Source organism: Rutidosis leptorrhynchoides, chromosome 2, assembly GCF_046630445.1.
Source record: "Rutidosis leptorrhynchoides isolate AG116_Rl617_1_P2 chromosome 2, CSIRO_AGI_Rlap_v1, whole genome shotgun sequence".
Lineage (NCBI taxonomy): Eukaryota > Viridiplantae > Streptophyta > Magnoliopsida > Asterales > Asteraceae > Rutidosis > Rutidosis leptorrhynchoides.
The window spans coordinates 358,420,374-358,438,831 of record NC_092334.1 but is presented as its reverse complement, the minus strand read 5'-3'; the positions used below and the strand labels follow the sequence as shown (position 1 = coordinate 358,438,831).

The 18,458-nt window shown below is 35.8% G+C and overlaps 2 protein-coding genes and 1 long non-coding RNA gene across 4 annotated transcripts; 2 read left to right on the top strand and 1 right to left on the bottom strand.

Moving 5' to 3' along the window:
* The first annotated feature begins 725 nt into the window (after window positions 1–725).
* LOC139888942 (anthranilate phosphoribosyltransferase, chloroplastic-like) lies at window positions 726–17,750 on the top strand. Its single transcript, XM_071871923.1, has 11 exons — window positions 726–750; window positions 3,268–3,482; window positions 3,596–3,739; window positions 15,206–15,367; window positions 15,524–15,607; window positions 15,719–15,907; window positions 16,241–16,331; window positions 16,435–16,494; window positions 16,595–16,713; window positions 17,102–17,236; window positions 17,563–17,750. The coding sequence occupies exons 1-11, from the start codon at window positions 726–728 to the stop codon at window positions 17,593–17,595; spliced, it is 1,257 nt and encodes a 418-aa protein (XP_071728024.1). The 3' UTR covers window positions 17,596–17,750.
* Window positions 5,441–9,786, top strand: LOC139894233 (uncharacterized). Its single transcript, XM_071877442.1, has 7 exons — window positions 5,441–5,455; window positions 5,837–6,553; window positions 6,652–6,798; window positions 7,275–7,799; window positions 8,068–8,496; window positions 8,617–8,898; window positions 9,313–9,786. Exons 1-7 carry the CDS (start codon window positions 5,441–5,443, stop codon window positions 9,784–9,786), a joined length of 2,589 nt encoding a protein of 862 aa, XP_071733543.1.
* Window positions 12,694–14,751, bottom strand: LOC139891991 (uncharacterized). Of its 2 annotated transcripts, none has more exons than XR_011773942.1 (3): window positions 14,644–14,751; window positions 13,589–14,515; window positions 12,694–13,382 (listed from the first exon to the last, which is right to left on the bottom strand). It is a non-coding gene; the product is annotated as an uncharacterized lncRNA (long non-coding RNA). The 2 variants fall into 2 exon arrangements; XR_011773943.1 differs by having other exon boundaries at window positions 13,589–14,536; window positions 14,644–14,719.
* Window positions 17,751–18,458: the final 708 nt, after the last annotated feature.

Here is an 18,458-nt window from a genome sequence, read left to right as displayed (position 1 = left end):
TAAAACCATGATGTTACTGTTGTTGTCCGAGAAAAACAAGATTATCATCGTCAATTCGAAACCCAATTGTTTTGCCACTACTATCTTTGAACAACCATAACCACTACCTACAAACTACTACATCTTCATTACTGTTTTCCATCACCTCCAAACACCCTTAGATACTACTAACACCAATCAAACACCACCATGAAAAACCATCATTGAACCACCTTGTTTCGATTACTAATACATAGCTGCTGCTGCTAAATTCTGGTGTTTCAGTTCGAAGGGCACCAAGAACAATACCCACTTGAAAACCTTCAATCCCTTCTTGATTGCTACTATTTGGGTGCTGTTTCCAATCGATCACCATAACCACTCTCAAACCGATATTTCTTGCTGCTATTGAAAGGCAAGAACCCATGTAGACCACATAAACTCTTTAATTTACTGCATAATACAACTTGAGTCCATTAAACAATTTTGAATTGGGCTCATATTGGGCCAGCCATATTCTTTTTTTAAAAAGTGGACTTATATTATGGACTGCTTATTTGGGCCTAATGGTTCGGTTTACTATTTGGGGGCCGAAACCTAAGTTAGTTAAATGATAGTCGTTGATTGTTGATGGCGATGATGATGATTTGGTACGAGATAATAATCTATGATGATAACAAAATGATTATGTTAGGATGTTAAGATGATGCTACGATGATATAGATGATAATGATATAAGAATATTAATGATGATGATGGAAAAAGATGATGGTAATGACTAATGGGATGATTTAGGATGATGGTGATGTAAGATTTTGATAATGAAACAATGATGATTTAAAACCAAAACCCAGTTTATGCTTCTGTTGAAAATGAATTATAAGATGATGATGATATAAATAACGTGTGTGATTCTATTTCCAATCAATTTCTTTTTGGTGAAGAAGAAAAAGGAAACAGAATTACGTGACATATAAATGGTATCTGTTTAAGTCAGAAAAACAGATTTAGAGGAATGGCTAAAGGCTTTATCGGGTTAGCGGGAGGTCGCGGGTTCAAACCCGGACTTGGGCATTTTTTTAAGGACTACTTATTGAGGTAGTTTACTTATTACTTATTATTATTATTATTATTATTATTATTATTATTATTATTATTATTAATATTGTTGCTATTATTATTATTATTAACATTAATTACTATCATGTATTATTAATGAGTATTATTAGTATTAAGAGTTAGGATCAAAATTATAATTTTTATTGTAAAAATAATACAACTTTTATTATTTATTATCATTATTATTAAAATTAATATTTTTGTTATCATTATTATTATTTCTATTATTATTATTATTATTATTATTATTATTATTATTATTATTATTATTATTATTATTATTATTATTATTATTAATATTTTTATCATTTTTAATATTACTACTATCATTATTATTACTTTTACCATTATTATTATTACAACTATATTATTATTATTATTATTATTATTATTATTATTATTATTATTATTATTATTATTATTATTATTATTATTACTATTAATATTATTATTATAAAAGTTAGTTATATAAAAATACAGTTAATAAAACTACATTTTATAAATTATTTATTGAAAGTATATAAAGTAAATATATTTAAGTTAATAATGAAACACATGAATTACTAAAAATAACAGTTATATTAATAATAATACATAAATTTATTTGACTTCGATTATATGTGTTAATATATATATACATGAAATAGGTTCGTGAATCCGAGGTCAACCCTACATTGTTCAGTTCAGTCGAATGAATATTTTTACTACAAAATATCGTATTGTGAGTTTCATTTGCTCCATTTTTAAATGCTTTTGCAATATATATTTTTGAGACTGAGAATACATGTGCTGCTTTTATAAATGTTTTACGAAATAGACACAAGTAATCGAAACTACATTCTATGGTTGGATTATCGAATCGAATATCACCCCTTTTAGCTTGGTAGCATAAGAATTAGGGAACAGACACCTTAATTGACGCGAATCCTAAAGGTAGATTTACGGGCACTAACTCCCCCCATACTGGAAAATGGTATGCTTTAGTACTTCGAGTTTATATTATACAGATGGATTTCTGTTTTGAGGATATTCTATATGCATGATGTTAATGTCGGTTACCAGGTGTTCAATCCATATGAATGATTTTTAAACACTTGCGAGTGTATGATTATTGAATAAAGGAAATCTTGTGGTCTATTAATATAATGAAAATGATTGATTATGATAAATTAATGAACTCACCAACCTTTTGGTTGACAGTTGAAAGCATGTTTATTCTCAGGTTTGAAAGAAATCTTCCGCTGTGCATTTGCTCATTTTAGAGATATTACTTGGAGTCATTCATGACATATTTCAAAAGACGTTGCATTCGAGTCGTTGAGTTCATCAAGATTATTATTAAGACAATTATAGTTGGATATTTTATGAAATGGTATGCATGCCGTCAACTTTCGATGTAATGAAAGTTTGTCTTTTAAAAACGAATGCAATGTTTGTAAAATGTATCATATAGAGGTCAAGTACCTCGCAATGTAACCAAATGTAATGTATTTGTCCAGATGGATTATGACGGGTCTCTACAAATATAAATATTGATAATATTTATATATATAAATGCTCAGGAATCGAGAGCTCAATGATAAATATCGTAGTGTAATGAGTTTGTACTACAAAAAATATAAAATTAAAAATGTACATAAAATATTATTTTTAACGATCAGTTTTAAACAACTTTTTAGGGGCTTATGTTTGGTGTTTTATCGATTATTTGTCAATTAAGTTAAAATTATTCCACCGGACGGGCTCATAATCTATGCGTTATTATTCAATACTAAATTTTCGATATAAATGTTATTAGTAATAAAGGATTTTTTTTATTGTAATTGTATTATACATTTAATAAGTATCAATACTAACGTTATCGACTAATAATTTATACAAATGTCGTGCAACGCACAATATCAGTCAACGTCGTTCTCGACCCGCGTCTCGACGTTTTAAAGTCCCGACCGTTTCAACCCGTATCGCGTCTTTTTCGACCTTGCCCTCCGGTAATTAGGAATATGTTTGTTGATTAATTGATAGAATTAGTTAGGAGAAGAATAAAAAAGTCACATGTACTTTAATGATAGGCAGGTGAGGTAACATTATTGCTGAAAAACATACTAGGCAGAGACTTAAATTTTGTAGGTACAATATTCAGTATCATAAAACACTTGTGCCTCACAGGTTTAGTAGATGCAGAACAAGTGACAATGGCGGTTCCGTTTGCTTGCAGTTTTTCAGTTTCTAACAGCAGTAGCATTTTCAAAAAGGCATTACTGCCTCAGATCAGAGCACAATCTTGTTCGTGGAAAAATTCAAACTTTATAATTACAGACACTCGAGTATCATGCTCACGTTTGAATTTGCAATTTCCTGTTACTTGTTCTTTCCCAAAAGAGGTACATCTTGAATCTCATTTACATATTAAGCCACATATTTTTTAACGAAATCTTTTTTTTTTTTCATTTTATTTATTTATTTATTTAATTTTTTTTTTTTTTTTTTTTGGCAGTTGATAGAAAAGTTATTGGATTGTGTGGATTTAAGTGAAAAAGAGGCTGAGACATCTTTGGAGTTGTTGTTAAGAGATGGTAACGAAGCTTTAATAAGTGCTTTCCTTGTTCTACTTAGAGCCAAAGGAGAAACTTTTGAAGAGGTAAGTTGTTTTAGTTCTGATTTGTGAAAGATCATCAACTTGCTATTTTTGGAAAGTTTCATTTGGGAAAGTAAATGCATTGGAATTTTGATTATATATGTGTAATGTTTCGTAAAAAGAACGAAGACTTTTATAAAAATAGAAAAAAAATTCGAAAAGAAAACGAAATCTACAAGATATACAATAGAGAATCCCGAGGCTCGTACTTAGAAACGGCTAACAAACGAACTATCTATACTGAGCTCCACTATACCTAAACCGAAACAAAAAGCCACTACAAAATGCTAACAAAAAAACAATCTATGAAACAAAAAGTTGCACTGCAAAACATGAAACCGATAGTCGAACTCAGATATCCTTAATAAAGACGTCAAATTCTTCCATCTCTGAGTCCCGAACCAATTTTTTCTTACGTTTTTGTTGATACTTATTTTTAACCGGCGCATGGGGATCTTACTAGAATTAATTAGGTTAATTGTAACCGGTTCGCTCTTGATCATACACGTCATCACAACATCAAATGCCGCAAAAACCTTCTCGGTAAAAAAAAATGTGTATTGTTTGGTTCACCAAATCAACACTTTTTTACCATTTTATCATTTTTTAAGTGAACAATTTTCATCAACTTATTATGAAAAAGGATATTTTAGTGATACATAGGAAAAAGGAGGTGGTGTAGAAATCATGTCTTTCAATCAGTGACGAGTACATGTACAACCAAGTGGAGTCAAATGACCCCATTAAAAAAATGTTTATACTAAAATATTATTAAAATCATATAAGATACTACTACGTACTAAATTTATAATTAGGACTTCCTATAAAAGAGGAAAAAATTATTAGTAATTCTTTATAGAAGTAAATAGCTATTCTTTAGAAAAAAATTTTAACGGAGTACCACTCAAATTGTAAAGTACAACAATGAGTTTTAATCCTAGAAAATTGACACTGTCTTTCATTAGAATGAAAGACTTTATCTGCTTAGGGTTCCTATCATATAATATCATGTAATTTCTTTAAAATTTGACCAAACTCGAAAGCAAATTTAAGTTCATACTAGTTAAATGACCCGTGATATCACGGGTTAGTTGAATAATCTAAACTACATAAATACTTTATAATACTTCTAATCTAATAAATTTAGATGTAAACTGTATTTGTTGGCTTTTCTATGATTATTACTTGTATGTACACACAATAAGCAAATTGGTGGGCCTGCTTTAATACAACTTTTTAACAAGGGTCAATCATCAAAATACCCATTTTTTTGGACTTTTCTGAGCTGGTACCCAAAAAAAAAAACCTTGACAAAATGCCCGCGCAAGGCGCAAGAGACCTTGCGACCTTGCGACTTGCGTCCTTGCGCCTTGCGTCCTTGCGTCCTTGTGTTAAAAAATTAGGTCAAATATAGAAATCAGACACCACATACACACACACACCCCGACACTCAGCTCTTGCGACCACTTTGCGACCGACGGCGATTACAAAGAACCTTGCACTTGCGACCCCCTTGCGACCCGTCTACCCTTGCGACCTTTCTTCTGAGACTCACCACATCACCACCACCACCACCACCATCGCCAGCACCACCGCCATCAGTACATCTCACCACCATTACCATCACCGCCTCCATTAGCATCACCATCACCACCACGATTGAGAAAAAGGAAGAGAAAAAAACCGACAAAAAACGTGATCAAGATGTCACAAGAACAGGTAAGTGTTTTCTTTCAACTATCTCCGTTCGATTACTCCATTTCTATGTCGAAAATGATATATAATTTTTGTTGCACACCAAGTGTTCGATGAAATGCTTCAACGAGCTTGGTGATGCAAAACTCACTTATAGTGTTGCTAGATTTGTTAAAGTTACAGTATTTGGAAGCTAACATTTTATAAAAACTGGAACACGATTGTTTTAGGGCTTAAAACTAGAATCTGGTATAGGCGCAAGGAAAGTCTTGCGTCCTTGCGTTTGTCCGTAGTAGCTGGCGCAAGGCACGTCTTGCGTCCTTGCGCCTGTGTGATAAACGAGACGCAAGGTGCGACTTGCGTCCTTGCGCCTGTATTTTTTTTCTGAAAAACTGTCTGTTTCAGGGATATGTTGAGGCGAAGTTGACGATGAAGAATATGCTGAATGTTATACCTCAACTAAAGGCATCAATGACTGAGAATCAACAAAAAAAATTTAGGGGAACTTGTTTTGGTCCTTGGCTAGATCTTTCTTACACCGGCAATGATCCGGGCCTTGTACATGCAATGCTCCAAAGAAAGAGTGAGCGACCGATAGGAATAGATGAAAAGTACCCTGCTGATGATGAGGAAATATGGTTTAGTTTCCGTCCGAATTTCAAAATTAGATTTAGTAGGCGGGAATTTTGTCTCATCACGGGGTTTAAGTTTAGTCGTCGCACGGACATGACACATTACATTCCCAGAAGTTATGATGTAGAAACACCACCGATTAGACGACGTTGTTTCCCAAATCGTAAAGATAATTCAAACATTACAATTACCGATATCCAAAAGCTTTTATATGATGGTGCTGATTTTGTGGTTAGTGATGATGATGTCGTGCGACTAGCCATTATTTTGATTGTGGAGAGAGCGTTTATGGGTAAGCAAGGGATTCATGTGGTGAGCAAAAAATACCTATGGCTAGTCGAAGACTTTGCTAAATTGAATGACTACCCGTGGGGTAATCGTATTTGGGATGCCACTTACCCCGTAGTTAAAGATGGATTTCAAGCTCGGGAAAGTCAGTTAGAGGTGGGAAAGGGTTATACTTTGGTCGGTTTTATGTGGTCATTTAAGGTAAAAATAAACAAGTTTGGTAGATTTGGTTAATACCTCAACATTTGAATCGTATATTATTTTTTTATGCGTCCTTATTTATTTAACTAATTTTGTAGATTTGGATTCTCGAGGCATATCGACGAACAATTAAAAGTTTTGCCCACAAGACAGACAAAAATGGAGTACCGAGGGCCTTATTTTGGAAACGTTCATCGGCTGAGACTTTTTCAGTCACTGATTACCTGCATCTACTAAACGTTATGGTAAGTGTTGTTTTTAACATAAAAGTTTTGTTGGTGCTGGAAGAATACAGAGTAAGGATTTAGGATAAAATGGGTTCTGTGATGGGCGCAAGATATATCTTGCGTCCTTGTGTGACCAAGGCGCAAGGTTCGTTCTTGCGACCTTGCGCCTGCACCTTACGTCATATGGCCAACGCAAGAGTAGTCTTGCGTCATCAGTAATTAGGCGCAAGGACGCAAGACCAACCTTGCGCTTGGTTACTGATGACGCAACACGCAAGGTTCACGGCTTGCGTGTTTGTTTACGGGACGCAAAGTTTGTCCTTGGGTCCTTGCGCCTTCAGCTAACGTCTTATGGTCAACGCAAGAGTAGTCTTGCGTCATCATTTACGAGGCGCAAGGTTGGTCTTGCGTCCTTGCGCCTCGTTGTGATGAAGACGCAAGATTTATCTTGCGTCCTTGCGCCTTTGGATTTAACTTTTGCTGCTGTTGTACAGGATGATTGTCCGAAGAATAAACGACCTTTTCGTACTCTGCATCCCACTGATGTTGAGAGTGGATGTCAATGGTGGTTAAAAAGTTGCCAATACTTTGATGGGACGGAAGTGGATGAGGAAGTTGAAGAACCTGTTGAAGATGAACCTGTCAATGAGGAACATGGTGGTGGAGAACAGTCTCAATCTCAATCTCAATCTCAGTCTCAATCTCAGACTCAATCAAACTTATCTACTGATGCAAAGGAATTATACATGTCTTTGGTGAAACGGATGGATAGGCAAGAGAAGGAGCTGCAAGAGTGTAGAACGCAAATAAATGATCACGAGAGACGTATATCTGAACAAGAGAAACGAATATCAGAACAAGAGCAAAATCAAGATGAGGAGTTACTTGGTCGATCCTTCTCAGACAATGAAAACGACAAATCAGCTCAACGGATTAGACGTGGAATGAGAGATCGACGACCAACGCGTGTACTAAGCTCCCCTTTCACAACACCGGGATACAGAAAACCAATCGAGAAGGTATATCTTTAATTACATTTTTTTTACCTTAAACTTGCAGTTTTGTCATTAATTATCGAGAATAAACAGGCTGTGTTTGTTAAAAGTAGGCGCAAGGTCATGTCTTGCGTCCTTGCGCTTGTTTTGCCAAACAGGCGCAAGGTATGGTCTTGCGACCTTGTGCCTATGTTACATTAATGGCGCAAGGTCATACCTTGCATCCTTGCGTATGTCGCAAGGGTTATCTTGCGCCCTTGCGCCTTTTTTCCTGACTTTCTATAATTCACAGCTGTCAGATGATGTTGCTCGCAAAGTGAAAAGGCTGAGGGTGTCTGAGGCTGAGGAGGTTGTTAATCTCGATACTGAAGAACAGGGTGTTGTTGAAGAAGAACTCCACCCTATTGTTGAAGAAGATGTTGTTGCTCCGATTGTGAAAAAGCGTAAACGGTCGCAAAAGGATTGGGTTAATGACGAGGAAATTTGGTCGATGGTAGACAGGCTAGTGAATGATCAAGGAACTCTACTACCACCACCACCCAATGCTTGGAGAGACGGTAGAAAGCACGTTGGGCCTGCAAAAGATCCGAAGAGTATGGTGGATAGTAAGCAAGAAACGCGGTGCATGTTTATTTTTCAGAACGAAAATTTTATATACCTCACACCTGAGTTTTGGATCAGGTTACTTGGTCTTGGATATTCCGGATACTTGGAAAACTTAGTAAGTTGCTCGCTTATTTGTTTCCATTCTTGGAAAACTAAGTAAGTTTCATGCTTATTTGTTTTATCACAATTGTAGCATATTGATGGATGAGCTACACTTATGTTAAGATATCGTCAGAGGGTTCTCCCCCGAGCAAGCCAGTATTCCACTCCTATTATCCAGACCGACTCGTTTGCGTGTAGTTCTCGATGGACTGTCATGCCATTGGGTTTCCTTTCTAGGCTTGCAGTGTTTCAGTCCTATTATGATGATACACAAAGGGAGGAAGAGAAACGGAAAGAAGCGGAGAAAAGAGGAGAAGTAGCAATCACAGGGGAGAATCCACCTGATTATATGTATTTGATTGGATTAGGGGATGGTAGTGATGAGCTATATCCATCCTGGGCCTATTGTGATAAGGTATGTTTTAATTCCCAATACAAATTTTAGGTTTTGAAGTGTTCTGGAACAGGCGCAAGGTTAAGTCTTGCGTTCTTGCGCCTGGTGTTTTAGGTTGGACGCAAGGTTGTCCTTGCGTCTTTGCGTCTGGTGTTTTGAGGTGTTCTGGCACAGGCGCAAGGTTCAGTCTTGCGACCTTGCGTTTCTTTAGTACTGGCGCAAGGTGTGACTTGCGTCTTTGCGCCTGGTGTTTTAGGTTTGACGCAAGGTTGTCCCTGCGTCCTTGCGCCTGTTGTTTCTGGTTGACGCAAGGTTGTCCTTGCGTCCTTGCGCCCTATAGTCTTGCGTCCTTGCTTCCATTCTGCAGGCGCAAGGTATGGTCTTGCGTCCTTGCGCCTATTACAGTTTAGCTAATATTGTGTATGTTTTTTGCAGATTTTGATCCCCGTTCACTTTTACGATGCTCAACACTTTATTCTGATTGTGTTGAACTTGGAGGAACAGAAGATATTGGTGTACGATAGTTTGCCCGGTCATGTTGATCAAGAAATTGTCAAGCTCACCAAAGATCTGGGAGATCAATTGCCTGTATACTTAAGAGCAATTGATTACTTTAACCAAAAGCAAGACTCCCAGATTGTTGACTACTTGGAAAACAAGGAGAGCATCGAGTTCATGACCGAGGCAGCACCAGTCGTGCCGGTGCAAGGTGGAAGTAATGGGGACTGTGGTGTTTGGGTCTGCATCCATATGGAGAGGGTGATCTTTGGGTGGGATGAAATCCCAAACATTGGAGATCCTAAAAAGGCCGCAGAAGACTACAGAGTGGGAATGGCCAAGACCTTCTTTCGTGCACGCTTTGATACCCAGGAACCCCCACCAAAAGAGAAAGCAAAAGTTGGTAATTGAGGTTTTATTTTGAAAACTGTAGTTAATTATGTAATTTGTGTATAAAACTGTAAATGTTGTAAACTGTGAACAGGTCCGTAACTGTATTTTTGAAGGCGCAAAGGTGTGTAATCAGACCATGCGACCTTGCGTCCCGTAATAGCCGTAGACGCAAGGTCCTTCTTGCGGCCTTGCGCCTCGTATTTAGCAGCAGGCGCAAGGTGTTTCTCGCGTCTTTGCGCCTTTTTATTAAGCAGGCGCAAGGTGCTTCTTGCGTCCTTGCGCCTATTTTTGAAACATACGCAAGGTTCATCTTGCGACCTTGCGCCACAACATTTTTATTATTCTTGTAACACTAGCTTGTGCATTCAATATTATAACATATGAAGTAACACACGAAACCACATCATAAAATACTAATTAAAAAATATTACAACAATGGAAGACATCACACCTTAATTTGTTCCTGAAAATAAACGTATTCTAGGAACTAATTACTACCTAAATTGTACGTTGGATAAAACTGAGATTGATAAGCTTGAGATGGTTCGACTGTCTCTTTCGCCTTTGAGGTTGTGTTTCTTGCCCGTTGAGAAGTTGATTCACCTGTTCGGTCATAAGCAGCTGGGCATGTTGATCGAGAATGACCTGGTTCTTTGCAACGACTACAAGTTCTTACTTTTTTTGAAGTTTCTTCACCTTTTGAAGGAATGCGTTTTTTACCTTTAGGACGTCCAGGTTGTCTTTTCTTTAGAACTGGGGGGTGTACAAGTTGCAAAATCCCGGGACCCGGATCCGACCATTCAGACCGATGGGGGAGAGGAAGAATGTGTTCGAAATACGTATTTATGTATGTTTGAGTGCTGAACCAATGTGATACATAACAACTAATATCCTCCACTCCGAAGTGTCGTGCTGATGCAATCACATGACCGCAGGGTATGCCTGATAATTGCCATTGACCACATGAACAAGTTCTATCTTGTAGATTAACCAACCCATTTTTTCGTCCATCATGTACCTCTATTAGATCATTTGTCGATGGAAATGCTCGCCATCTTCTTGATTTGTCCGTCCTCTTAGCTAGCTTACGTTCAATATATGGAGTAACCGGTTAAGTAAGACTAACTGATTTGTTGCGATGTTTGAAATACCAATCCTGTATTGAACAACGAAAAAATTCGAACAACATGCAAACGGGTAGTTTACGAGCATGTCTTGATAGAGAGTTTATAGACTCTACACTGTTGATAGAGTTTATAGAGAGTCATCACTACTGCCACGTAACATCTCTATTGCTTGACACTTGGCCCTCCATGCTTGATTGTATGATACGCTCACTCTAAACCGATTAGCTACATCATCACGTATATCTTTTGGTTTATACTCTCGATTAGCAACCTTGAACGAATCCATAAGAATACTACCCAACACCTTTTTAGTAGCATGTTTATTGTTTCCCATAATTTTTGTGTGTGAGCAAGTGTGTACGTCATGCAACTTTTTAACCATAAAGTTTTCAGTGTGTCTTATTTTGTATGCACTACATTTCCACTCACAATTTGGCAACACACATTTAGCGGTGTACCGAGATTTGTCTGACTTTACAGGCTTTATTTGAAAGTTTTCTTCAAGGCATTTTGTAAATAGCTGGTTTAGGAATTCTTCCTTGTTCGAAAACGTTTGACGAACTTTGACCAAATCAGATACCTGATACGTGGTTGGAATTGGGGTCGTAAATTCTGGGTTTTCTTCATCTTGCTGACTGTGTAGAGTTGGCATATTCCAGAATACATCTTGTTTTTCTTCATCTTCTTCATCTTCATCTTCCTCGTCACTTGCTTCATCCGATTCACTAGACCCAACAACAGGTATAAACGGGTTCTCTATTTTTTTTATTTTACACACGTTCTCGGCGCCATGGTTGAAGAAGTCAAATTTTTCTGTGTTTGGAGGTGGTATTTCAACCTGTTTTTCTTCCAAATAGTGTGTTTCGAGGTTTGGTTCGGAATTGTGTATTTCATCCTGTTCTTTTTGCAGATGGTGAGTTTGTTTGTTTGGTTGAGACTCGAGAATCCGGAGGTTTTGTTGGAGATGGTGTGTTTGTGGATTTTGTTGGGGCTGGTGTGTTTGTGAATTTTGTCCGGGTTGAAGCATTCTAACTTTGTCGACAACATAAATATCAATAGGCTCGTTTGTGACAGCGTGTTTTAAAAACTCAAAAAAATCTTCATGATCATCAGTAATATCAAAAATATGATTATTATCAATATATCTTAGCGAAACAGGTGCATTAGGTGGCAATTCAATTTTTTTGAGAATTTTCCTTGACAATACTCTTCGATTTATTGGTTTTTGTGGAGCAAGTGGTAGTTTTAATCTGGTTCTAAAACAGTCAAGAAGCAGATACATAGGTATGTTGTTAACAAATTCAAAATTACCCCCACAACATACATGAGCAACAAATGCTTCATCATTACTACAGCTCATTAAGACACAAATTAGTGAAAAAATAGATAAAAGTTGGTACCTTAACGATGCTCTAATGACTTGATCTTTTTGAAAATGAAGTGAAATAAAATGATTAATCTGGAGTTCTAGCCTCATTAAATAGACAGGTACATAATCTTATCCGTAAAGGTACAAAGAATCCAAAAAAATCTTATCCAGAAATCAGGAAAAATCCATTCTGATAAGACGCAAGGCGCAAGGACGCAAGTCCTTATCCTTGCGCCTTGCGTTTACACGCAAAGACGCAAGCCGCAAGGTCGCAAGGTCTAAAGATACTTGCGCCTTGCGCGGGCAAATTCTCAAAAAAAAAAAAATGGGGTTCCAGCTCAGAAAAGGCCAAAAAAATGGGTATTTTGGTGATTGACCCTTTTAACAATTAGATTACAAAACCTTGAAGCACACATACGAATGGCATAAAATAGTACTTTAAACTCTTTCAAGATGTAGAACATGCAACACACCCATGAAATATCATCAGTTTCTCCCATTAGTAGCGAACTTCCGGTGGCTAATTAGTTAATGGTATCCAACAAAAAGGTTCTTTTAGCTATAATAATCAGTACAATGCAAAAACTTGAGAATTTAAATAAAACTTAGTATTAAAGCATACCAATGTCTGAATCATACTCCAACATACTTCAATAGAAGTTACAAAACATACTTACGACCAGTTTGACAAATTTGAGTCAAACATATCCACATTTCCAACCCTTTAACTGTCATTTCGCACCGGAAACTATCCTAGGAGAAGTTCGAATCCGTTCCGTTCGGATATTGACTTCAAAAAATCAAGTCCAAAACCAAATAATAACAAAAAACATATATGGGACATTAAATACATATGGAAAACTGATGACGAATATGACAAAATGAATGCCTTAGAACCACAAAATTGAACCACGTAAGAAACTAAAAACATAGACTAAATTAAACAAAATTCTTAATTAAAACAGCAAACCAAGGATGGCAGCTTGCTTAATGATATCAAGAACCAAATTTACACAAACTTTGTAGCCTAAATATTTAGGTATAAGAAATACTCCGTAACATATAAGGGACATCATAAAGTTTAGTAAATTAGTACCTGAAAGAGATTTTGGCAGGACCTGAAAGGGATATCATAAGGTTAGTAAATTTGGTGGATGTAGTAAAAATGATGGTGGATATATCACCGCCCAAACTTTATATGAGATTATGACAAACCATCACAAAGATAGGTAATTGAAGAATCTTTTTTTTTTCTTTTGAATTTATATAACAAATTTTCAGTTTAATAAACAAAATATTATTTTTATTAGAATGCAAAACTTACTATGATCAGGCCTTCTTGTTTGAAACCCAAGGTTGAGGTTGAGGTTGAGGTTGAGCTTGAGCTTGTCTATCAAAATTAGTGATCAATCACATTCATAGGTCTTCATTTTATGTCCGATTTCCACAACCAGAATGTACGGGAATCCATAAAATCAACTCCTTTACCTGTATATCCCAGAAGAACTTCAATAATATCAAGCACCTGTTGCGATATCAAGCATCTGTTTATTAAAAAAATTATAACATGCTACTGCATATAATTTTAGTGAACCCAATTCATTTACCCAGATATGGTAAAGCACAATATGTGGGGAAAAAATTATGACTCTACACTATACCAATATAAACAATACCACTACCGTTTACTTTAGGTTGAACATATTTATCTTCAAGACTCTCATCCGATACACCTTGGCAAGAGTGAATTGAAACTGCTTTGCTTCCGTAAAGTTGCTTTCCATATAAGTTGAATATGCTTTATAAATATATATTTCCTTCAATCTTTTAGAATAGTTATCAATATTGCAACTATGATAATTAAAACTTGTTATGAAGTAAGTAGGTAAGGAATCTCCAAAAATGGGTAACCTTTTTATATCAGTGACATTATAATCTAAGACATTTCATTGAACACTTAGCATACAACCAATAACATAGTCAGATTAAAGCTCAAACACAGACAATTTTTATGGACTTAAACTCCTCAAATTATCATTAGATAAACACGAAAGTACATTATACAAAAAAAGAAGATTAAATCAAAGATAAATTTATTAGAACAAAAACACATATAAGTACTTAGACTTTAAATCAAACAAAAATTGAAGTTTATAAACATAATATAAGAGTTACTTACAGTTGCATAGTGATATCGTATAGGGTTGTCTCCTAAACAACCCAATCTTATGATATGATGGATTTGTCTGATCTAAAACAGAGAAGAATCGAGCTCTCAGTATAAAAAATAAAGAACATAAATGAAAGAATTTTACAGATAGATAAGATCAAAGGTGAAAATCAAAATCAGAAAGTAGATCAGAGATGATGGTGAAATACCTAGTTGAGAAATCGATACAACCGATATTTTTAAGCCGAATTTTTTTAAAAAAACATTGATTCTATGTTGTGATCTTGAATTGGGAAAAGGAACGATTTTGAGAAAAAGGGGTGATACTCCATAAATAAATGATGCATATAGAAGAAGACTGATATCTTTATTTAGAATTTCTTAATTTTTATTAAAAATGTAATTTAATTTCTTTAATGACATCATCAAAGATGCCTAAGATTTTTTTTTTATATTTGAATTTTTTAAAACATTAAAAATGTCTTTTTATTACATCATCATTTTAGCAATTTAATAGAATTTATAGATAGATAGATTCGCTACTAGTCAAAAGACCCGAGTATACAACCGGAATCATATGATTTTATTCGTCTGTTAATCGCTCATCAACTATCAGTGACAATGATAATGGTGTGTTAACTGTGGAAGCCATATACCGTTGATTATTTCCAAAATAAATAAAAAAACTAAAACAACAAAAAAAAAAAAAAACAGCATTCCTTCATTATACTTCAATACTGATTTCTTATATTCATGGTTTTCGAAATATAGATTGTAGGATTAGCAAAGGCAATGATCAAATGCAGCCAAAAGGTGGAGGGAATAGAAGACGCAGTTGACATTGTAGGGACAGGAGGAGATGGGGCTAACACCGTTAATATATCAACAGGCGCTGCAATACTTGCTGCTGCTTGTGGCGCTAAAGTTGCAAAAGTGCATTAATTCACTTTCCTTTTACTTCATTTATGTTAATGTTAATTATAAGTATTGATAACTGGTCAATATAGACCCATTGTCCCAACCGAACCTTATGATCGAAACTTAATTAGTTATAGGATCTAACTATCAGAACAAACGATTATCTTGCAGCAAGGAAATCGGTCAAGTTCTTCTGCTTGTGGGAGTGCAGATGTGTTGGAAGCATTGGGTGTGGAGATAAATTTGGACCCTGAGGTTAGTATATATGTTTCTATATACACCTTTTACATGAAAACACATGTACACTTTGACATATAAGTTTCTACCGAAGTAAGTAAAAACGAACTATATTTTTTATGAGTGTAGGGAGTGAGGAAATGCTTGAAAGAAGTAGGTATTGGTTTTATGATGTCTCCTAAGTATCATCCAGTGATGAAAATAGTTGCACCTGTTCGAAAGAGGCTAGGAGTGCAGACAGTTTTCAATGTATTAGGTCCTATGCTTAACCCTGCACGGGTTTCATATGCAGTCGTTGGCGTGTATAAGGAAGACATGGTATGAAGAGAACTTTCCTATTACTCCCTGCGTCCCAAATCTATTGTCTCAAGACAAAAAAACACAAAGTTTAAGAAAAAATGACTGTCACATGTACTTTTTAGTTTATTTTCTAGTTTTACCCCTTATTTTTTACTAATCTTTGTCTTACATGTATGAAGTTGGGGCATAAAAGAACTTTATCACATTCTTTTATATTTATGGAAGTGGACAATTAATTTTAGACATCCCAAAAAGATATAGTGGACTATAGAATTGGGACGGAGGGAGTATATATAATGTAATATACAAATTGCATGACAATAATGTACATTGTTTAACTGTTGGTACCAGGTTACTAAAATGGCAAAAGCTCTGCAAATATATGGCATGAAGAGAGCTTTAGTTGTTCATTCAGAGGGCCTAGATGAAATGAGCCCACTCGGTATGACATATTACTATCATGTTTCATATTTGATCTATAACTGTAACTATTGCAAAAGGTTACTTACATCGACATGATGATCGATCACAAAAAACATCTATAGGTCCTGGAATAGCATTTGACGTCACACCAGAACAGATCAAGAAGTTCCATTTCGACCCTTGTAAGAACTATTTTTTGTCGTGTCGTGTAACAACTATTTTTATTATGTTTTGGTAATACTGGACTCAGTTCCTAACTCTATGCAACGTAACCATTTGCAGTGGATTATGGAATTCCTCGATGCAAGGTCGAAGACCTGCGAGGTGGGAACCCAAATTACAACGCTGGGGTGCTAAGGCGCGTACTCTCAGGTGAAACAGGGCCCATTGCCGATGCATTGGTAGGTCTACTCACGATAATGGTCAACTGTGATTGCATTGTATAACCAGTGGTGGAACCAGAAAATCTTTTCACCAGTGGCAATAATTTTTTAAAAGCGTTCACATTCACTGTATTTTTTTTCTTCCATTCTTCCATGAAAATACAACCTTTTGGGTAAGGGGGTAAAATCCGGAGGCTTTTGGGAAAAAGATAGAGGCTTTTGGCGGCAAAATCAAATTTTAAAATTTAAGCCTGAAAATTTCAAATCCACTGGAGGCAAAATCAATATATCCAAAATTTTAACACTGAAAATTTCAAATACACTGGAGGCAGGTGGCCCCCGCCCCTATGTACTTTCGCCTATGTGTATAACCCTCTAAATATAGCAATTAAAATATATGAATCAGGTTCTAAATGCAGCAGCAGCACTTACAGTTAGTGGCCATGTTGGCACCTTAGCTGAAGCAGTAGCACTTTCCCGTGAAACACACCAATCCGGCAAGGCTCTCAAGACATTAGAACAATGGGCCGCTCTCTCAAATGTAAGCATAAACCATTGTTTTGGGCTCCTAATCATCATTGATGCATTCACTAGTTGCATTACTTAGGGTTGCAGAACTCGGAATTACTATGCGAGTACTCGGTTTTTGCGACTCAGGGAGTATTCGATGACACTCGGCCAAAACTCATGATTACTAGGAGAACTGGTCAAATTTGGTCAAAACGCTGTCAAAATTGGCCAAAGTCAAACTTGGTCAACATTTGAGTACTCTCCTAGTTGCCTAGTGCTCCCTAAAAAGTCCCGACTGAGTACTCCCTGAATAGCGATTTTTGAAACCTGGATTACTCATCTGTGAATCACTTGCAGATGGTTGAAGAACTTGCCAATATGCAAAATTGACTTAAGTAAAGGATCAACATCAAAACTCCATAGCTAATCAGCTTTTCAAGTCTGCCACTAAACTGCAATCGACAATTTTGGTGTGATGTGGTTAATTTCTTCTTTGTATTGTCAAAAATTCAGTTGCCTACAATCCAATGTCACCTTTGGTTACTAATTCAGAAATTATAAACTAGTAATAAACTAGCTCTAAGATCTCTAAATATACTGCAAACATAACACAAGATACACATATATCAAGTAACCGATATTTTTCTTTTTGAACGGCAGTATTCAATTGGTAACACAAACACCGAAAGTTCAGGAGCCAATCCATAAACATGAGTTTAGGAGTTCATAATACTATTTTCTAAAGGTAGAAAGTTCATAATACTATATTTTTTTAAGAAGGCAGAAAGTTCATAATATTATTTTATTAAGAAGGCAGAAACTTCATTATACTATAGAAGTAGGTCGCAACGGTGGAATTTTCTGATACTTGAAAAGATTCTTGGGTGGAATCTGAGTCGAGTGATGAATGACGATAATTTAGTTTAACAAACTTTCACCCAAGAATCCATTCGAGTATCAAAACATTCCACGTTTGCGGCGTAGTTATTACCATCATATCCATCAATAGTGTATCTGTATGTTTTCAAGTTTAATTATGCAGTACCTGACTCTATGCATTGTTTAGCAAATTTTTTTGACTAATATACCCATGTTACTCATCGATATAGATGGGTTAGGGTCTTCAAGGTAGTAATTTCGAACCATTTACTATTAAGAGCAAAAATGGGCTTAACGGGTCGCCTTTTTCGAAGTCCTCTCTTTATGATAAACTCGTTAGTCGGACTACAGTTAACTAGGATAGAAGTTTGGGC

Coding starts and splice junctions, on each gene's coding strand:
- LOC139888942 (XM_071871923.1), top strand. CDS start 726: ATGATGATGATGGAAAAAGATGATG. Junction 751..3,267: donor GATGATGGAAAAAGATGATG/GTAATGACTAAT, acceptor TGTGCCTCACAG/GTTTAGTAGATGCAGAACAA. Junction 17,237..17,562: donor AATGGGCCGCTCTCTCAAAT/GTAAGCATAAAC, acceptor AATCACTTGCAG/ATGGTTGAAGAACTTGCCAA.
- LOC139894233 (XM_071877442.1), top strand. Junction 7,800..8,067: donor ACAGAAAACCAATCGAGAAG/GTATATCTTTAA, acceptor TATAATTCACAG/CTGTCAGATGATGTTGCTCG. Junction 8,497..8,616: donor CCGGATACTTGGAAAACTTA/GTAAGTTGCTCG, acceptor AGATATCGTCAG/AGGGTTCTCCCCCGAGCAAG.